General features: G+C 39.5%; 2 protein-coding genes across 2 annotated transcripts; both read right to left on the reverse strand.

Moving 5' to 3' along the window:
- Positions 1-4261: 4261 nt before the first annotated feature.
- Positions 4262-5137, reverse strand: LOC116512051 (mas-related G-protein coupled receptor member H-like). Its single transcript, XM_032222326.1, has one exon. The coding sequence runs from the start codon at positions 5135-5137 to the stop codon at positions 4262-4264; it is 876 nt and encodes a 291-aa protein (XP_032078217.1).
- A 3959-nt stretch (positions 5138-9096) lies between these two features.
- Positions 9097-20375, reverse strand: LOC116512052 (mas-related G-protein coupled receptor member H-like). Its single transcript, XM_032222327.1, has 3 exons — positions 20279-20375; positions 19543-19663; positions 9097-10065 (listed from the first exon to the last, which is right to left on the reverse strand). Exons 1-3 carry the CDS (start codon positions 20373-20375, stop codon positions 9153-9155), a joined length of 1131 nt encoding a protein of 376 aa, XP_032078218.1. The 3' UTR covers positions 9097-9152.
- Positions 20376-20695: the final 320 nt, after the last annotated feature.

The following is a 20695-nucleotide window of genomic DNA, read 5'->3' on the forward strand; positions in this document are numbered from 1 at the left end:
ACACTTTGGTCTACTTAAGTAACAGAATAACAATGATACAGTTTGGGATGGACCTTAGAGATCTTCTAGTCCAGCCCCTGCTCAAGTAGGAGACCCTATATGGTTTCAGACAAGTGGCTGTCCAGTCTCTTCTTAAAAGCCTGTAATGATGGAGCACCCACAACTTCTAGAGGCAAGTTGTTCCTCTGGTTAATCGTTTTCAGTGTAAGGAAATTACCCTTAGTTCTAGGTTGCTTCTCTCCTCTATAGAAGATTTCCTGTATGTGTGTGTGCAAACTTTCTGTGAACTGGAAGTTTCCCTGATGAAAAACAATTATGGGTAAACTAAAGAAATATCTTATTCCCTTGATATTCGGTTCAAGGTCAGGTTTGTTTGCGTCTGACATACTTCTATTTTCTATCATGATGGCTAAAAGTTGGTTGGAAAAATGAATGAACCAGAGAACCTCAACTGACAGTGCTATGACAATCAACATATACGTATCAGGTATAGAAATACACAGGTACAGAAGGAATGGCTATTACTCTCATTGCATATCCCTGGGTCTAATTAAACCTTCCAAAATTATAACGTACCTGAAATTGATAGTCCGAAGTCTTCAAAGTTGGGGAGTGGAAGATTATTGTCTCACAATATTGAGGGCTAAAGGGATCAGGGATGGCAGGACCTGCAAGCAAAATGTCTTAAAGTCCTATTTAGATGAAATTAATTAACAGGAGGAAAGTCCATCCATCCTATCTCAAGTTGCAAAGTTCAAAGAATTGCTGGCAGAATTTGACACACCTGGAAGTAAAAGCTGAGTAGATGTCTTCAAAGGAGTTTTTATAAAAGAGTTGAGGATTCAGCGCTACACACATCCATCTGCGGAAAACATGAAGAGCATTTGCTTTTGGCATGAGAAAGTCTAAAAGATGCACACATGCTCTGTGCCTTGTCTAATCAGAATCTAGCACCATGTGACACCATGATGTGAGCCTTGGTCTGCCTAAGATAATCCCTGACAGTCAGTGTAGAAAAGAGAAAGTTGCCTTGAGCCTGCTGGGGCAAAAGAACCCAGACGGACAAGTCAGACAGAGTTAAATTTTGAAGAACTGTTCAGAAAATGTAGCGTCTCCTTATAAACAAAGCTTTTGGAGAACAGGGGAAATTGTTGTCCAAATTAGAAATAGAATAGAATAGAATAGAATAAGGAAGGTGAAGGCGAATGGGAATAGAATAGAACAGGGGAAGGGGGATCGGATAGGATAGAATAGAATAGAATAAGGAAGGTGAAGGTGAAGAGGAATAGAATAGAATAGGGAAGGGAAGGGGAAGGGGGATACAATAGAACAGGGGAAGGGGGATAGAATAGAGTAGAGTAGAGTAGAGTAGAGTAGAGTAGAGTAGAGTAGAGTAGAGTAGAGTAGAGTAGAGTAGAGTAGAGTAGAGTAGAATTCTTTATTGGCCAAGTGTGATTGGACACACAAGGAATTTGTCTTTGGTGCAGATGCGCTCAGTGTACATAAAAAGACAAGATACATTCATCAAGAATCATAAGGTACAGCACTTAATGATAGTCATGGGGTACAAATAAGCAATCAGGAAACAAAATCAATATCAATATAAATCATAAGGATGCAAGCAACAAAGTTAAAATCCTGCAGTCATAAGTGGGAGGAGATGGGTGATAGGAATGATGAGAAGACTAATAGTAATAATAATGCAGCCTTAGTGAATAGTTTGACAGTGGTGAGGGAATTATTTGTTTAGCAGAGTGATGGCATTCGGGAAAAAAACTGTCCTTGTGTCTAGTTGTCTTGGTGTGCAGTGCCCTATAGCGTTGTTTTGAGGGTAGGAGTTGAAATAATTTATGTCCCGGATGTGAGGGGTCTGTAGATATTTTCACGGCCTTCTTTTTGACTCGTGCAGCATACAGGTCCTCAATAGAAGGCAGGTTTCTGGTATATTCCTTTGAAGATGCTCTGATTAAAGAGACTATTTGCTGATTGATATGAGAAGATGAAAGAACAAAACTTCCCTGACTGTTGGATTTCTCAACTGATAAATGGGACTTTGACCATTGCAGAAGAGACGCAGCTGATCACAGTCGTTCAAAACGCAGTCTCTTCTCTTGTTTTGATACTATCTGTTCATTAGGGTCAGTTTCCTCTCTTTGATCATTAAAAATATGAGGAGGGGGATGATGATGATGCTTAACATCCTTCCCTGAGGATGCCTTTCTGACCATCCCCTAAAGGTTCTTTCCTAAAAGGCAACTGGACTTTCATTGTTTTTTCTTTGAAAACATTTTGTTTCTCAGCCAAGAAGCTTCTTCAGTTCTCCTTCAGAACTGGACTTGATAGCCAAAGTTCTTGGGCAGCCTCCTCATTCTACCGTTGGTGATTATCTTGAAAAAGCAAGAACCAGATTGTCTGGTGACTTGATGCTCATATTGATTATGCAAGATAAAAAGATTATGGCAGATACTATTTCATTTATGAGAACGTAACAAGATCTGTTTATCTGTCCCCCCCTCCTTCCCTTCCTTCTCAATTTGTGTAGTCTATTTGATAAGATTGCTGTCACCATTAGAGACTGAGCAGAATTCTATCCAGATATTTCCGCTGGCTTTGTTCTCATTACTTTTTTTTTTGTCATAAATGTGTTTTTATTTTCCATTTTTCATTTTCGTACAGTCACATATATACTGTGCATAACCGGGGCCATATAACATTAAACAATAAACACAGCCATTCCTCTTGTCAACAATACCCCCCAAAATAGAAACCCAATATACCTCTTCGACCCTCCATACACCCTTTCTTTCGCCCCCCTCCAACTTTCCATCTTCCCTCCATCATTCCCCTCTACCCTACTTCCCCTCCCCCTCTACCACTCCTCTCTCCCAGTACACTCCCTCCCTTCCTTTCACCCTCCCTCCAATCCTCTCTCCCACCCTCTCTACCCCTCTTTCTTCTATCCCCTCCCTTCAGTGTATTTCTACTATATGTTAATATATTCAGCTTGTCCTATTTTTACAGTGAAATTAAAGAGCAACAGTATACATGTGCAATCACGTTACCTTGAAATCTAACACATACTATATATCCCCCCTCCCTCCCCTCCCCCCTAACACCCCATCTCCCTTCCCCCCCCCGACTTCCCAGAGCCCGTACACGGTATAGATTTTAACAAACACAGTCTAAAATATATTATGACAAAAGAAAAAAAAGAAAGAAAAGAAGTTAATAACATCTCTACATTGAACTCAGCTTCTTCCTGTTGCGCTAACTTTGAGCAGTTTAGATTATTCCTAATCTTAAACATAGGCAATCTGGAATTTCTTAGTCCCGTATTTGTTTTGTATATAGTCAATCCATTTTTTCCAGTCTCGTTTATATCTCTCATTTGAGTGATCTTTAAGATATGCCGATATTTTAGCCATCTCGGCTAGGTTTGTAACTTTCAATGTCCATTCTTGAGTTGTAGGCAAATCTTCCTTCTTCCAGTATTGCTCCACCAACAGTGTTGCTGCCGTTATTGTTCTCATTACTGTAGTCATTAGTTTCACATAGTGGCCTGTTGTGGCCCAGCAAGAGCCCTTGGAGCTGCCAACAGACACCGATAGCGAGGGACCCTATGAAAGAAAGCAAAGGCACTTCTTTCAGTAGTCTGTAGAAATTCTCAGTCATCCAATTCATGGTTGTCCACAGTGGTGGGACTCAAAAATTTTTACTATCGGTTCTGTGGGCGTGGCTTGGTGAATGTGGCATGGCTTGGTGGGCGTGGCAGGGAAAGGATACTGCAAAATCTCCATTCCCTCCCAATCTGCTGGGACTTGGGAGGCAGAGAATAGATGGGGAGCGGAGCCAGTCATAGGTGGTATTTACCGGTTCTCCGAACTACTAAAAATTTCCATTACCGATTCTCCAGAACTGGTCAGCACCTGCTAAATACCACCTCTGCTAAGGATGCAGCCCCTCCCAGGTCATCAGTTAGAGAGACGTTTGTTATAGCCCTGTATCATGGACCTCAATTGCAAAATAGTTTAAGTTATGGTACCATCATTTTCATAATTTTTGACATGGTTCTGAGTAGTTCGTTTATAGCACTGGAGGGATCCTTCTTGCTTTCCACACCTTTCCCCAGTCTTCAAGATGAACTCTGACAACATACTTTTTCGATGGAAACAAAATAAGTTCACATTTTATTTTTGTAGCAAGAGACACATTTTTGTACTCGAGCAATGGCTAAGATTAGAAACAAGTTAAAACTACATTTTTACAGAGGGGTTGAAACTCTGTTTGTAGATTTCTCTCTGCTTTCAGGAGCTTCATCTTCCTTGAAGACTCTTTGAAAAACGATCTTGATGCTCTCCCTGGTCTGAGCTCGTCTCTTTCTCCCAACCAGATAATAGATCACTGGGTTAAAAGTGCTGTTTAGGGAACCACCCAAAATCATCAAGTGATACAAGCGAAATCCTTGAAAATAAAATCCCATGTACGAATAAAGAGCATACAACCCCAAAATATTTAATGGAAGATTAAAAATAAGGAAACAGAGAAGAGTAATGAGGGTCATCACTAACAGTTGTCTACGTTTGATCTGTTTCGGTTTAAGACATATTTTGACAAATAGGATCAGAGTCGAAATTATAATCGATGGAAGGCAAAGCACGGCAGTCACAACCAAATAGAGATTTGCGAAGCCATCAGAATTAAATACAAATTCCATAATGTTCAGAATTCCAATCAGGAGGCAAGAGCAGATCCAACTGAGGACACACACAACAGGGGACAAATATTTTGGCCGGGAACAGCGATGCCAGATTGGGAAGAGGACACACACACACCGGTCAATGCTGATGGCTGCCAGAAGAAAGAGACCGTTGACATAGAAGATGTCGGAAAGATAAATGAGGATCATCAGGGGAATTCCTAATGGTATAAAATGTATATAAACTATAAAATAATAAATGCAAAGTATTTCCCAAATTGCGAGAAAGACAAAGTCGGCAATAGCTAAATTCAGAATCAACACAGTGAAAGGGTTTCTCTTAATTCGAAATCCAAGAAGCCAAATAACAATTCCGTTTAACGAGACTCCAATAGAGCAGATGATGAATGTGATAGCAACTATGATAATATAAATATACATATTTTTGTGCTCATCTAAATAATTGACAAATAATCTCAAATAAAACACACTGAATATTCTGCTCTAGTATTTCAGGCTGAACTCCATCAAGAGATTTTTGTAGTGCAGCAAGAATGTTTGCTTTTCAAATGGAAGTTCCTATTGAAAGAAAAGAGAGAGGAGGGAATTAAATCATTCCTCCATAATTATCATATTATCATCTCTATCAATAATAATAATAATAATAATAATAATAATAATAATAATGTCAAGATCTTGTGGGATTTCTGTATACAAATGGACAAAATACGCATAATACACCAGACATCACACTGGTTGAGAAAAATAAGGTCACAATCATAGACATCGCAATACCAGGTGATAGCAGGGTCGCCGAGAAAGAACATGAAAAAATTGCAAAGTACCAGGACTTAAAAATTGAAATTCAACGACTATGGCACAAACTAGCAGTGGTAATTCCAGTGGTAATTGGCACACTGGATGCTATTCCAAAAGCGCTGGAATTACATTTAAAAGAGTTAAAAATTGACAAAATCACCATCAGTCAAATGCAAAAAGCCGCACTGCTTGGATCTGCACGCATATTACGAAAATACATTATGACGTCCTAGGCCCCTGGGTGGGGCTCGACTAGTAACCAATGCCGGCGAAACAACTGACCGCTATGATACAATTGAATAATAATAATAATAATAATAATAATAATAATAATAATAATAATAATCAAAAAGGAGAACTTTGAAAATAACAGTTACAAAAAATGAAGCATTACCTGATGATGCTAAGAATCTGCAAACAGAACCAGCAGGTCTCTTTCAGTATCTAAGGATGAGCTCTTTTTCAATGACTCCGGTTGGCCTCTACTTGATGCTGTTCATTCCTGCTTCAGAGAAAAAGCTTCAAACTTTCCCAGATAGAAAAAACAAGTTGTGTCATATATGTGTCTGACTTTCGCAATTTAAAGTGTGATCGCACCCAAGATCAAAGGAAGTGCTTGAAGATACCATCATATCACAAGGGGGTAGGAGTTTTAAGGTCATGAATTGCGATCTGGATCATGTGGAGACTTATGGTATAATAACTGAAAAGTCGCATTTAAGAATCTTTTTACTAGATGTGCCCTAACTAGAGTTTGCCAAGTTGTTTATATATGCAAAAATGGAAGGAAGAGTACATACCCCACAGTGGAACTAATGGAATTTGAAAGTAAGATGATGAAAGTAATCCCTACATGGCTTAGGACCTGGATATCTGAGAGACTGCCTCCTGCCACATACCTCCCAACGGCCGATAAGAACTCACAGATTGGGCCTTCTCCGGGTGCCATCGACCGGACAATGCCGGCTGGTGGCCCCTCAGGGGAGGGCCTTCTCTGTAGCTGCTCCGGCCCTGTGGAACGATCTTCCCGTAGAGATCCGGACCCTTCCCACTCTCTCGGCCTTCTGAAAAGCCACTAAAACCTGGCTATTCAGGTAGTAGATCACATGAGGATTCCCAAATCAAAGGACCAGGAACAAAACTTTCCAGCATTTTTATGCCCATGCTTGCAGAAAAATCATCATGGGATTTTAGAGATTATCAAAGCAACCACATCTAGCAGGCATTTCTGATCAGTGCAATCAGCATTTTTGATATCTCTTCTATCTCAGGAAGGCAGAAAAAATAAAGTTACATGAGTCACATCTTCCATCTATTAATTGCCTGTGTTTCCTGCAGCACCACAGCTGTAGCCCCTTAAATGACAGAGCAACAGAATAGCTTTTGCAGCCCAATCTGCCACTTTAGCTTTGCATGTGAACATTTTTCTCAGAAGCAGCATGGAAGGCCATTCGAAATATGACAATGGCTGAAAAGTTCAAAATGGCTGCATATTGGCTCTTGGACCAGTTGACACTTCCAAGTACTCTTCAAGGGCAGTCTCGTGTAATGTGCATTGTCATAGTCCAGTCTGGAGTTCATGAGTGACCATGAGCAGGGCCTCATGGTCCAAGAATACATGCAATGGATACAGAACCTTAAGCTATGCAAAGATGCTCCTAGGCTACAGTAAGTGTGGATCAGTGGTGGGGTTAAAAAATATTGTTGCCGGTTCTGTGGCCATGGCTTAGTGAGTGTGGCATGACTTGGTGGGTGTGGCAGGGGAAGGATACTGTAAAATCCCCATTCCCTCCTGATCAGCTGGGACTCAGGAGGCAGAGAATAGATGGGAATGGTATTAGACAGAGGTAGTATTTACCGGTTTTCTGAACTACTCAAAATTTCTGCTACCGGTTTTCCAGGACTGGTCAGAACCTGCTGAATACCACCTCTGGTGAGGATGCAGCCCCTCCCAGGTCATTAGTTAAAGAGAGAAGTTTGTTATAGCCCTGTATCATGGACTTCAATTGCAAAATAGTTTTAGTTATGGTACCATCATTTTCATAATTTTTGACATGGTTCTGGGTAGTTAGTTTTATAGCAGTGGAGGGATCCTTCTTGCTTTCCACATTTTTCCCCATTCTTCAAGGTGAACTCTGACAACATACTTTTTGGAGGGAAATAAAATAAGTTCACATTTTATTTTTCTTTCAAGAAACACATTTTTGTAGTCAAGCAATGGCTAAGATTAGAGACAAGTTAAAACTAAATTTTTACAGAGGGGTTGAAACTCTGTCTGTAGATTTCTCTCTGCTTTCAGGAGCTTCATCTTCCTTGAAGACTCTTTGAAAAACGACCTTGATGCTCTCCCTGGTCTGAGCTCGTCTCTTTCTCCCAACCAGATAATAGATCACTGGGTTAAAAGTGCTGTTTAGGGAACCACCCCAAATTATGAACTCATACAAGCGAAACCCTTGAAAAGAAAATCTCATTTAAGTATAAAGAGCATACAACCCCAAAATATTTAATGGAAGATTAAAAATAAGGAAACAGAGAAGAGTAATGAGGGTTATCACTAACAGTTGTCTACGTTTGATCTCTTTGAATTTAAGACATATTTTGACAAATAGGATCAGAGTAGAGATTATAATTGATGGAAATCCATCCATCTTTATGTCCCTTGAAACGCTGGCAAAGACCTAATTGGCAATTAGCTTGGAAGGCCACATGGAGCAGAGAGTCAAAAACATTATCCCTGAGATTTAGCTCTGTATCATGGACCTCAATTACAAAAAAGTTTTAGTTGTAGTGCTTTAGTGAAACGGTAAAAGGTACATGCTTAGTCCCAAAACCCCTCTTTTTATTTCAACGACTATGAATTATATTCATTCACAGCCCTTAATGAGTCACAAATGATTTGTAAAGTCTGCCAAAGTCTTTCGGGATACAGCTATTAAGCATCAATCTTTATGTCCCTTGAAACGCTGCCAAAGACCTAATTAGCCATTAGCTTGGAAGGCCACATGGAGCAGAGAGTCAAAAAGGAGCTTCAGAATTTAAACCAACCAGGATGAACAGAGTTGTTTCATGCATAGGCTCACATGCCTTTGCTCCTCCTTTATGTGCTATGGAAGGGGTCAAGCCTTACTCCTGAGTCGTCCCTTTTGTCTTAACTGTTCTTGTCTTCTGGTGACTCTGTGCAAGCGACCACTGGGAACAGGCTTCCCCTGTTCCTCTGCCTGGCTGACGTCCAAATGTGGAGGCTCTGGAGGCAGCACATAACTCCCTGATGGCCCCCTAGCCCCCTCTTGGTCTCCAATGCAGAGCCCTCATCCGAGCTTTCCCCACACTCCAGGACTGGCCCATGTTCCTCCCCAACCTCCTCACAGAACAACTCTGCTGTCAGTTCTGCAAGTTGTGGGCAGACCATGACAGTGCCATCATTCTGATATCTTTCTGGTATGGTTCTGGGTAGTTAGTTTACAATAGTGGAGAGAAAATTTGTGCTTCCCACATCTTTCCTCAGTCTTCAAGATGAACTCTGACAACATACTTTTTCAAGGGAAGCAAAATAAATTTATATTTTATTTTTGTAGCAAGAAACACATTTTTGTAGTCAAGCAATTTCCAAGATTAGAGACAAGTTAAAACTACATTTTTACAGAGGGGTTGAAACAGTGTTTGTAGATTTCTCTCTGCTTTCAGGAGCTTCATCTTCCTTGAAGACTCTTTGAAAAACGATCTTGATGCTCTCCCTGGTCTGAGCTCGTCTCTTTCTCCCAACCAGATAATAGATCACAGGATTAACACTGCTGTTTAGGGAAGCACCCAAAATTATGAATTGATACCATGCAAAAGTTTGGGGGAAATCTCTACTGTAAGTATAAGCAATGAACCCATATATATTTAACGGAAGATTAAAAATAAGGAAACAGAGAAGAGTAATTAAGATCATCACTAACATTCGTCCACGTTTGATCTGTTTGGGTTTAAGACATATTTTGAAAAATAGGATCAGAGTAGTGATTGCGATCAATGGAAGGCAAAGCACAGCAGTCACAACCAAATGGAGATATGAGAAGCCACGATATTTAAATACAAATTCCATGATGTTTGCAATTCCAACAAAGAGGAAAGAGAAGACCCATAGGAAGGCACACACAATAGGGGACAAATATTTTGGCCGGGAACAGCGATGCCAGATTGGGAAGAAGACACACACACACCGGTCAATGCTGATGGCTGCCAGAAGAAAAATACCATTGATATACATGACGTGGGAGAGACAAAACATGATCAAACAAGGAATTATTAATTTTGAAAAGTTTACAAAAAAACAAGTGCAAAATATAGCCAAAGATACAAGTAATCCAAAGTCAGCAATTGCTAAATTCAGAATCAACACGGTGAAAGGGTTTCTCTTAATCTGGAAGCCAAGTAGCCAGATAACAATTCCATTTAATGGGATTCCAATACAGCAGAGGATTAAGTATGTGATAAGAAAGCCAAGCATATTTTTACACAAATCCAAATAATTGATAGTATTATACTCAGAATACTCTGCTCTAGAACTTCAGGATGAAATCCACCAAGAGATTTTTGTAATGCAGCTATAATCTCTGCTTTTCGAATAGAAGTTCCTATTAGAAGAAAAGAAAGAAGAGCAGATTCAATCATTCCTCCATACTTATCATATAGTCATGTCTACCTTCTCTAATAATATTAATAACAATAGATGAAAGGGCCCTCTTCTATAAACAATAAAATGAGGCATAACTTACAGAAAACCATACCAGGACCAGTTGTCATTTGGATCAAGAAGAACCACTCTAGATGTTGGAGTTTCTGGACATCTGGTGCCTAGTAGGTTACAGGACTCAAAACTGTTGTCTAAGCAATCAGGTCCAGCAACTGCAAGACTAATGGAAGAAATGGTTTTTACTGGTCATAAATATACAAAGACAGAAAACCACGTAATAACATAATGAAGTTATTACCAGAAGTAATAGGTGCCCTTGAGTGTAGTCCAAAAACATTTGAAGCATCACTTAAAATACCATAAATCACAATTTTCAAAGGCAGGTTTGGAATGGAATAGAATGGAATGGAATAGAATAGAATAGAATAGAGGGTTTCTTCAGCACTGGGATGATAGTAGACTGTTCGAAGCAAGAAGGAACATAGCACATCTCTAGTGATTTATTAAAGATGCGGGTGAAGATGGGGGCCAGTTGGTCAGCACAAGCGTTTAAGCAAGAAAGAGTTATCTTGTCTCGTGACCCGTCAAAACCGCGGAGGACAAAATCGCGCTCGCCGAAAGCGCGCATTTGACGTCATCACAGCGTGACGAAAAAAATTAAAAATTGAAATAAAATTAAAATTAAAGCAAGTCGATTCACATAAAGGTAAGGGTTAGGTTTAGTGTTAGGGTTAGGGTTAGGTTAAGGGTTAGGGTTAGGGTTAGGGTTAGGGTTAGGTTAAGGGTTAGGGTTAGGTTTAGAGCGTTAGGGTTACGTTTAGCGTTAGGTTAAGGGTTAGCGTTAGGTTTAGCGTTAGGTTAAAGGTTACGTTTAGGGTTAGATTTAGGGTTAGGTTAAGGGTTAGGTTTAGGGTTAGGTTTGAGGGGGTTAGGGTAAGGTTTTCGCTTTATTTTTACATTTTTTGATCACAGCGCGATGTTTTCGTCGCGCTGTGATGACGTCAAATGCGCGCTTTCGTCGAGCGCGATTTTGTCCTCCACGGTTTTGTGGTGGAACCATCTTGTCTGAGCCTGGTGCTTTTCCGGGCTTTTGTCTGCACATGGTCTCAAAATAGGAGAAGGGTATCTACGCCACGTTGAATTATTTATAAAACTAATAAAGGCAAGATAAAAACATAACTAAATAAAGCTGAATAACAAACTGAGAATGAGATTTCTGTGGTGTTAATTGATACTGTCTTATTGGTCCCCAAGTCCTATCCTGAACTCAGGAACTGAAAATGTACTTTGCAAATAACAATTACCACCACTCAAGCGCTACTTTTACTCCTGACATATCTTTTGAGGATGGGAAGAATCGTCAAAGGAGAAACATCAATTCTTGTCTCCTCTCCCTCCCCTCTTTTCTCCTTCCCTCCTTCCTTTCCTTCCTTCCTTCATTCCCCCTCTCTCTGTCTTTCTCACTCTCTTTCTCTTTTCTTTCTCTTTCTTTCCCAATTTCTGTAGTATATTTGATAAGATTGCTGTCACCATAAGACACCGAGCAGAATTCTCTCCAGATACTTATGCTGGTTTTATTTTCCATTGCCTGTGGTCATTGCTTTCACATGGTGGTCTGGGAGCTTGGCTTGAAGATAAGCTGAAAGCATCTCCTAGACAAATTTCTTCTAAGATGTTTGAAGCATGGACGTCTATTCTTCACTTTCTTAAAAAAGAATTCTTTCTTTGCCATCTTCCTGTATGCAGCAGGATGCCAGTTTTGGAATGATTCTCCAGGCATAGTAAATGAAAATATTTCAGCAAATTCATCTCTTGTATAAATGGAATCCTCTTTATTGACCTGTTTTACAATTGTATCTCAAGGCCAGTGAGTTGGACAAGTTAAGATACAGTATGAAGAGCGAGGAGACACAAGTTCCACCTTCACCCATTAAAGCTCATTGATCAGCAAGATTAATATGAACAAGGTAGTACAGACAAGAAGCGTAAAACATGAATACTAATAGGACCTTTACTGTAAGTTTGCAATAATAGAGTATTTCAAGTTTGAAAGATCTTTCACCTTGCTTTATTTTTACTTTCTAGAAAACTAGGGAGTGTCCTTCTGAGATACTTCCCACTTCCCTTTTCCATTCAGAAGACCAACAACGCAATAACTATAACAAAAGAATGTAAAAAATGTATAAAAGATCTTCAAAAACATATTAACTTTAACATTAACTTATTGGAATCAGGCATGAGAATATTTGTTGTCACACCATACGGGGGGAAATTATAATAATTCCATTATTGATCAGAGGATCCTTCAGGATTAATTGATCCCATCCTGATGATCCCCAAGTCCTACCTTGACCTCAGAAAGGAGTAATTTGAAAATAACAATTACAAAAACAGAAGCATTACCTGATGATGATAAGAATCTCCAAACAGAACCGACAGGACTCTTTCAGAATCTAAGGATATGAGCTCTTTTTCAATGACTCCCGTTAGCCTCCGCTTGATGCAATTAGTTCCTGCTTCAGAGAAAGAAGAATTGAGCTGGACCAAGCTGCAAACTTTCTTTGAACTTGTGTCATATGTGTCTCTGTCTTTCACAACTTAAAGTGTAATCGCATCACAAGATGCAAAGGAGGTGCTTAAAGATGCCGTCATATCAAAAGGCGATAGGAGTTTTAAGTTCATGAATTGAGATTTGGTTTTAACACAGTGATTTAAGGAACGATAAATGAAAAGTAGTATTTAAGAAAAAAATGTATTAGATGTGCACTACCTAGAATTTGCGAAGTTGTTTATGTGTTTTAAAAAAATGGAAGGAAGAGTACAATTCCCCACAATGGAATTTGAATGTAAGATGATGATGAAATTGATTGCTCTGCTTAGAAACTATAATTAGGAATAAATTTCTTGTGACTTGGAGATGAGTTTTTTCTGAGTTCCCATATTATGCTAAGCCAAAGGTTGGCTGTGGTTTGTATACAAGCCATGCTTATTAGATCAGCGTATTCTATGAAGCCAGAAAACTGAGATTAATGCCATCAACTCTGGCTTAGCACTCTGTGTGAATTCTCCTAAGGTAGTTTTAGAGAGTTTTTTTTTTTTTTAATATATTTTATTCATTTTCACATTCCATTTTACAATCACTTATATACAGGGTATTTACTATAAGAAAAAAAAAATAAAAAAAAATAAAATAAAAAAGAAAACACAACTCATCATTCACAACCCCACCTGACACTTCCATCCTCCATACACCCCATCTACCCCCTCCAACTTTCCTTTCCTCCCTCTAACGCTCCCCTCCTACTTCCCTTTCCCCTCAAACCTTCCTTCTCCCCTTACTCCCAACACGCCCTCCTTGCATTCCCCTTACTCCTTCCTTACTCCTCCCTCTTTCCCTCTACCTCCCTCCTTGGTGTATGCCTTTATTCAAGTGTTGTTTAATCTGATAAAAAGTAAAATAAACCAAGGAAAAAAAAATTTAAAGAAAGAAAAGAGAAAAAAAAAAGGAAAAAAAAAGAACAACCGTATATGTGCATTCTTGTTCTTATTGAGACTATGTTAACACCCTCCCACCCACCCCCCAAAAATCCCCATCCCTACTCCTCCCGACTTCCCAGGGCCCACACCTGGCACTGCCTTCTATCTAAAGTATCTTATATTCATATGGATTAAAAATAAAAGTAATATATTAAAGGAAAAAAAAAACCAAAAAAAAAGAAAGAAAAGAACAAAGAAAAAAGAAAAGAAAAAAAAAAGAAACTCTTTGTGTTAAGCTCAGCCCCCCATCTTTATATATGCTTAAATAGTGTAAGTCATTCTATCTATATTTTATTCTCGTCTCTTGCTTCTTTGTTATTTACCCCGACCTCCTGTAGACTCTCCCATTCCTCTTCCTTAACCTTGTATTCAGATAAACATTTATCCAAATTTGTATAGACATCCATATACAATCTAACTCAAAAATAATCCCTTCTAGTAAAATTTAAGCAGCGTGGATCATTCCACATATTCAAATATTACTTTACAGAAGAATAATCAAACTTTCCCTTTCTTAACCTTAATTTCAAACAATAATTCAAAATAATCTGACCAAACTTTCCCTTCTTAGTAAAGTTTAAGCAGCGTGGATCAAGTATTACTTTACACAAAAATCAGTTTGCATTCTATCTTGAAATGATCCCGACCAGCTTTCCCTTCTAATAGGATTTAAACAACGTAAATCATTCCGCATGCATTTTGCCCTCATCCTTTGCTTCTCTGATATTTACCACTATCAAATTTATGCAGACATTAGTTTAAAATTTAGCTCAAAATAATTTCACCAAGCTTTCCCTTCTAATAAAAATTAAATAGTATAGATCATTCCACATATTCAAATAATACTTTCAACAAGAATCAGTTTACCTTCCGTTTTAAAATTATCTCATCCAGCTTTCCCTTCTAACAGAATTTAAACAACATAAATCATTCTGCATTCATTTTACATATATACATTCAGTATCACCCCACCAATATACGTAAATCATTCCGCATGCATTTTACCCTCATCCCTTGCTTCTCTAATATTTGCCACTATCAAATTTATGCAAACATTAGTTTAAAATCTAGCTCAAAATAATTTCACCAAGCTTTCCCTTCTAATAAAAATTAAATAGCATAGATCATTCCACATATTCAAATAATAGTTTCAACAAGAATCAGTTTACCTTCTATTTTAAAATAATCTCTTCAAACTTTCCCTTCTAACAAAATTTAAACAGCGTAAATCATTCTGCATGCATTTTACATATATACATTCAGTATCACCCCACCAATAAATTCCGCTTTTTCTGCCGGAGAGAGGTCGCAAACCCGCATTCAGTCCACAACTTTGGTAAATATTTTAGAATGTCTAAATCCTCAAACTCCGCTTTTCTGCTTCTCCGAGGGAGGGGGAGCTACCCCCTCCATCTTGCAGCCATGTGGTCTGTTGCTTGCCTTCTCCTTCGGCTTGTCTCTCCTCTTTTCCAAGTGGATCAGGAAGTCCCGCCTTCAAAGTCTTGTAATAGAAATCTCGAGCCTCCGAAACAGAATTGAGACGAAGTCTTTGATTCTCAAATGTGACTGTAATGCCGGCTGGGGCCTCCCATTTATATTGAATCTGATGATTTCTAAGCTCTTTAGTTAAAAAGGTATAGTCCCTTCTTGCCTTTAACATCTGGAAAGGTATTTCTTTGAAGACAATCAAGTGCTGGCCATCAACTCTCAAAGTATTATTGTAAAATTTTTGCATGATCGCGTTTCTGGATTCTTTTGTGGAGAAATATATAATTATGTCCCTCGGGAGCTGTCGCTGTTCCGCTACCAACGAGTTCTGGCGATAGATTTTCCGAATCTGCCAATCAAAGTTAAGTCCCGGGCTTCCCACCGCATGGCTGAGGGCTTCAACAAAGGTCTGTTTCAGATTCTCTTGCTCCTTTTCGCGGAATCCTCTGACTCTTATTGCGAATGCCTTCTTATTAAAGTTTATCATAACGAGCTGTTCATGAGTGTCTCTAATTTTTTGTTGTAATATTTGAATATTAGTAGTCAAATTAGAATTAGCCTCCTCCAAGCTTTCCAATTTATTCTCTATTTCAGCGGTATAATCTGACAGGGCAGACACGGCTGCAAACGTATTCGCCTTCATTTGGTCAATTTTAGACTTTAAATCACCATATAGCTCCAATACAAATTCCTTAATTTCTTGTTTAAAATCATTAAACATTTGAAAAAAAAATTCCTGTGTTAAGAATTCTCCAGTAGAGGGCGTAGGAGACAAGGGCTGCGATTCCAGTGTAAATTCTTTAAGTTCCTTCACAAATTCTTTAGGCACATTTGTAGAGAGACGCTTCGATTTTGACCTGGGTGCCATTATAAATAAACAAATAACAGCGCTTTCGCTCCCCTCTGTTTCCCAAAAAAACAAAAACAAAAAATTATTTTGTTAAGGAGCGGTCTGCAGGAAGGTAAAACCGGCTACGTACATCCCCTATCAGTCACCAACGGAGAGAAATCGCCATTTTGAAGTCCGTTTAAACAAAGAAGCCTCTAAGACAAATGGTGCTGGTATTTAAGATAGTAATAAAAGCATAAATCTCACAGGAGTGGGACCCGCCCGTATTAATCCTAGCTTCAAACAACTTTGCTTTGTCCTGGGGGGGGGGGGCTCGCCTGTCTGGGGCTGCAAAAAAAAAGCAGCTGAGAAGAACTGGCTGGAGATAAAAGCTCCGCTCACGCTGGATCTAATCTCTGTCCACAGCCAAAAAAAGAGAAAGGCTGTGAATTACGAATAGACCCTAGCACACAGAGCTACTCCCTGCCCCTTTCTTAGCCAAAAAGGGGTGATATCTATGATCTTATTTAGATATACAGACCAGATCTCTGAGAGGAGCTCGGTTGAGCCCTCCTCGGCAACAGGCTCCGCCCCCCCGGCCTCCCGGTAGTTTTAGAGAGTTTTTTGTTGCCTCCCAGGCTACACCTAAATAAATCAACCCAAAGGTGGAGATGAAATCCATTTCATTCTTTCCAGAGTAGGTTACTTGAGTATTCCCAAATCAAAGGACCAGGGACAAAGTTTTCCAGCATTTCTAGGCCCATGCTTGCAAAAAAAATCATGTGATTTTAGAGTTTATCAAAGCAAACAAATCTAGCAGGCATTTCTTATCAGTACAGCAAGCATTTTGGAGATCTCATAAAGGCAGGAGAAGGAAAGTTACATCAGTCACTTCTGTCATCTATTAACCTCCTGTGGTTCCTCTATCATAGCTGATCCTTAAATGACAGAACAACATGATAACTTTATAAGCCCAATCGCTGTAGATTTGTGTTATTCTCAGAAGCAGCATGGAAGGCCATTCAAAATATTAAACTGGCTGAAAAGTACAAAATGGCTGAATATTGGCTCTTGGACCAGTTGAAACTTCCAAGTACTCCTCAAGGGCAGTCTCATGTAAGGTGCATTGTCGTAGTCCAGTCTGGGGTTCACGAAGGGACCATGAGCAGGGTCTCTTGGTCCAAGAATACATGCAATGGATACACCACCTTAAGCTATGTAAAGAGCCTCCCAACCTAGAGTAGGTATGTGTGTGGATGCATCCCCTCCCAGGTGGCCACTTAGAGAGAGGTTTGGGGGGCTCCGGTACAAGGTGGGAGAGGTAATGAGTGAGGGCTCCAGTCAGTGTTATTTTTTAAGTTTTTTTTTCTTTGTCATATATTGTATTGTATTGTATTGTATTGTATTGTATTGTATTGTATTGTATTGTATTATTTGTATTGTATTTTATTATTTGTATGCTGCCCTTCTCCGGGAGGACTCAGGGCGGCGAACAATTCAAGGGGGAAAAAGGGGAACATAAAAAGACAAAATACAAATAATAAAAGTAGACAACAGTCGCACAACCATACATGTCGAGAGGGGAGGGAACTCATCACCCCCAGGCCTGCCGGCAAAGCCAGGTTTTGACGGCTTTTCGGAAGGCCTGGAGAGAGGTGAGGGTCCGAATCCCTGTGGGGAGTTCGCTCCAGAGGGCCGGAGCTGCCACAGAGAAGGCCCTCCCCCGGGTAGTAGCCAGGTGGCATTGGCTGGTAGATGGCACCCGGAGGAGGCCAACCCTGTGAGATCTAATGGGTCTGTGGGAGGTAATTGGCAGCAGGCGGTCTCTCAAGTACCCAGGTCCAATACCATGAAGGGCTTTATAAGTTACGACTAGCACCTTGAAGCGTATCCGGAGACTGATCGGTAACCAGTGCAGCTCGCGGAGGATATTTGTGAATATATACATTCACAAATATACATTCTCATACATACTGTTAATATTTATATGTTATCTTTTAACATTTATCACAATTCTTTTAAAAATATAATCGGGGTTACTTTCCTGCCACCCCATACATCCATCTTATTTTACAACAACCCTGCTTCTTTTTCCATCCTCCCAACCTCCTTTCTCTACCTTCTTCTTTCCTGCTCTCCTTTCTCTTTTCTTCTTCCCCTCCCTCTCCCCTACTCCTCCTCTCCCCTTCCCCTTCCTATCCTCTCTCCTACTCTTACTACCCTCCCTTATTTCCTCTCCTTTTCTATTCTTTCCCTCCTCTTCCTTCCTCCTTCCATTGTTGTATTTGCTTATTTTCTTCTTCACTCAGATGGATTTTTGGGGTGTAATTCAAGCAATCCCGGTTCCATATTTAAATAAAAATAAACTCCCTCTTCCACATTTTACTTTCGTTGTAATAGTTCCACATATTGATTTTATATTTGTATATTAATATTTTTCTGTTTTTCCCTTCCCCTTCCGATCTGTAATCTTTTATTCATATTCCTTTTCTAAACAATCATAGAATCATCCCCATGTCCTGAAGTACACTGATTCCTCTTTGTCCTTCATTCTCAAAATTAACCTATTCATTTCTGCACAGTCCAATATTTTCTTTATTATTTCTCCTTTGATGCGATTTGTCTGTTTTCCAATTCTGTGCAAATACAATTCTAGCTGCTGTTATTATCATCAAATGTAGCATCAAATATGTGTCTTTTTACTACATTTCTCTGGTAAGATACCCAATAAAAATACCTCTGTAAAAATAATTAAGAGACTATATAGCTATTTACTTAGAATTAAATTAGAGGAAGAAGAAGTTAAAGAAACAACGATTAGGTGGGCAAAAAACTTTGGTTACATGATTGAATTAGAAAAGTGGCAACAACTATGGGAAAGGAACTATACACTAACAATGGCAACAGAATATAAAGAAAATTTGTATAAAATGTTTTATAGATGGCACATGCCACCTGAAAGATTAGCAAAACTATTTAAGGACAAGTCAGCTAAATGTTGGAAGTGTCATCAATTACCAGGATCATATTATCATATCTGGTGGACTTGTAGGGAAGCAAGAAGTTATTGGGTTAAAATACAAATATTGTTAGAGAAAATGTTACACCAATGTGTAGAGTTGAGATCAGAGGTATTTTTATAGGGCTCCAGTCAGTGTTGAGCACTAGTGCTAAAGTGCTCCAGGAGTACCCTGCTAGGTTTCTTGTAGCACCCACAGATGAATCCTTGATTAGTAGCTTTATGAGCCCTGGTGGCCAAGTGGTTACAATGCAGTATTGCAGGCTAATTCTGCTGACTGCCGCATGACAACAGTCTGGCAGTTCAAGTCTCACTGGCTGAAGGTTGCTCAGCCTTCCATCCTTCTGAGGTCAGTAAAATGTGGAGCCAGATTGTGGAGGCAATATGCTGACTCTACAAACCGCTTAGAGGAGGCTGTAAAAGCACTATGAAGAGCTACATAAATCAAAGTGCTAAGTGTTATTTGTTACTGTTACAATTGAACCAGTGGAATTTCAATCTTAGGAGACACCAAGACAATAATCGCCAAAGACTCATCAAAAGCAGGCACCACAGAACAGCTGCAGTAGTCAGATGGTGAAATATCAGCTCCAAGACCTTTGGAGACAGGAAGTAGAGCAAAGAGACTCAGTGAGGCTCCTTGCCGAAAGGAAGTAACTCTTTTAGCTGAAAATAGAAAGGGCTGCAGTCTCATTTAAGAGGAAGTCCTGGCTCCTGTTTCTCTGTTGGAAAATACCTTGAAACTATGAATTCATTTCTTCAACTCAAGTACAGCTTCAAAAGTCATCCAAAAATCTTGGACTTTCTGGGGCAATGTCACATTGGAGCAGCTACAGGGGAATGAGTCTCCGTTCTCCTTGTCTGATTTTTCGTGTCTGGAGGCTTACAGCAGCAGAGATGAGCCTTGGTGGGGACAGCTTTAAAGAGGGGAAATCCAGAGGTGAGGGAGAGAAAGGCGATCTCCCATTCGGAAGGGAGGGAAATCCCTGAAACCCGACATGAAAGAGACCAGCTGTCATGGCTTGGTCACGGCCTGATCCAGAGATGTGACAGCCTGAATAATGGTGGAGGGAGTAAAAAGTGAGAAGCAGCAGAAATATTGGTGGACAGCGGACAGCGTTAAATAATTTAATACTCCAAGACACTTCTCCAAGTTGGTGGAATTTACGATATAGCAATTAAGTGAATCTCCAAAGAGGGAACAAACAGCACCTGAAGTGTGAGGAGCAGAAAGACTAAGAAATCTGTAGAGAGTAAAAGTGATTGCAGCTGCTGAGTGGAAAATTTCTTTTGATTTCTGAGACTGCATCTATGGTGATATAAATTGAGAGTTTTGTGTGGATGTTGAATGGATTGAGAAAGAAGGAAAGAACATTTTCCTTTTCTTTTTCCTTCAATAAAGGAGGAAGGAAGAAAGAGAAGAGACAGTGACTGTGCAATTTTGAAGACAACAATCATTTTGAAGCACAGAGAACAGAGAAGTTGTAAGGGAGTAGAGAGATCGAGGAATAAGAACTGTGATATTCCCAATGTAGGACTTTGGATTGGACTCATTTATAACCAGCTTTGTGTACTTCTGATATCTCTACATTATTTATGGTATTTAAATATTGTTATATTTATCACAGT

The sequence above is a fragment of the Thamnophis elegans genome, chromosome 8, assembly GCF_009769535.1.
Source record: "Thamnophis elegans isolate rThaEle1 chromosome 8, rThaEle1.pri, whole genome shotgun sequence".
NCBI classification, from domain to species: Eukaryota; Metazoa; Chordata; class Lepidosauria; order Squamata; family Colubridae; genus Thamnophis; species Thamnophis elegans.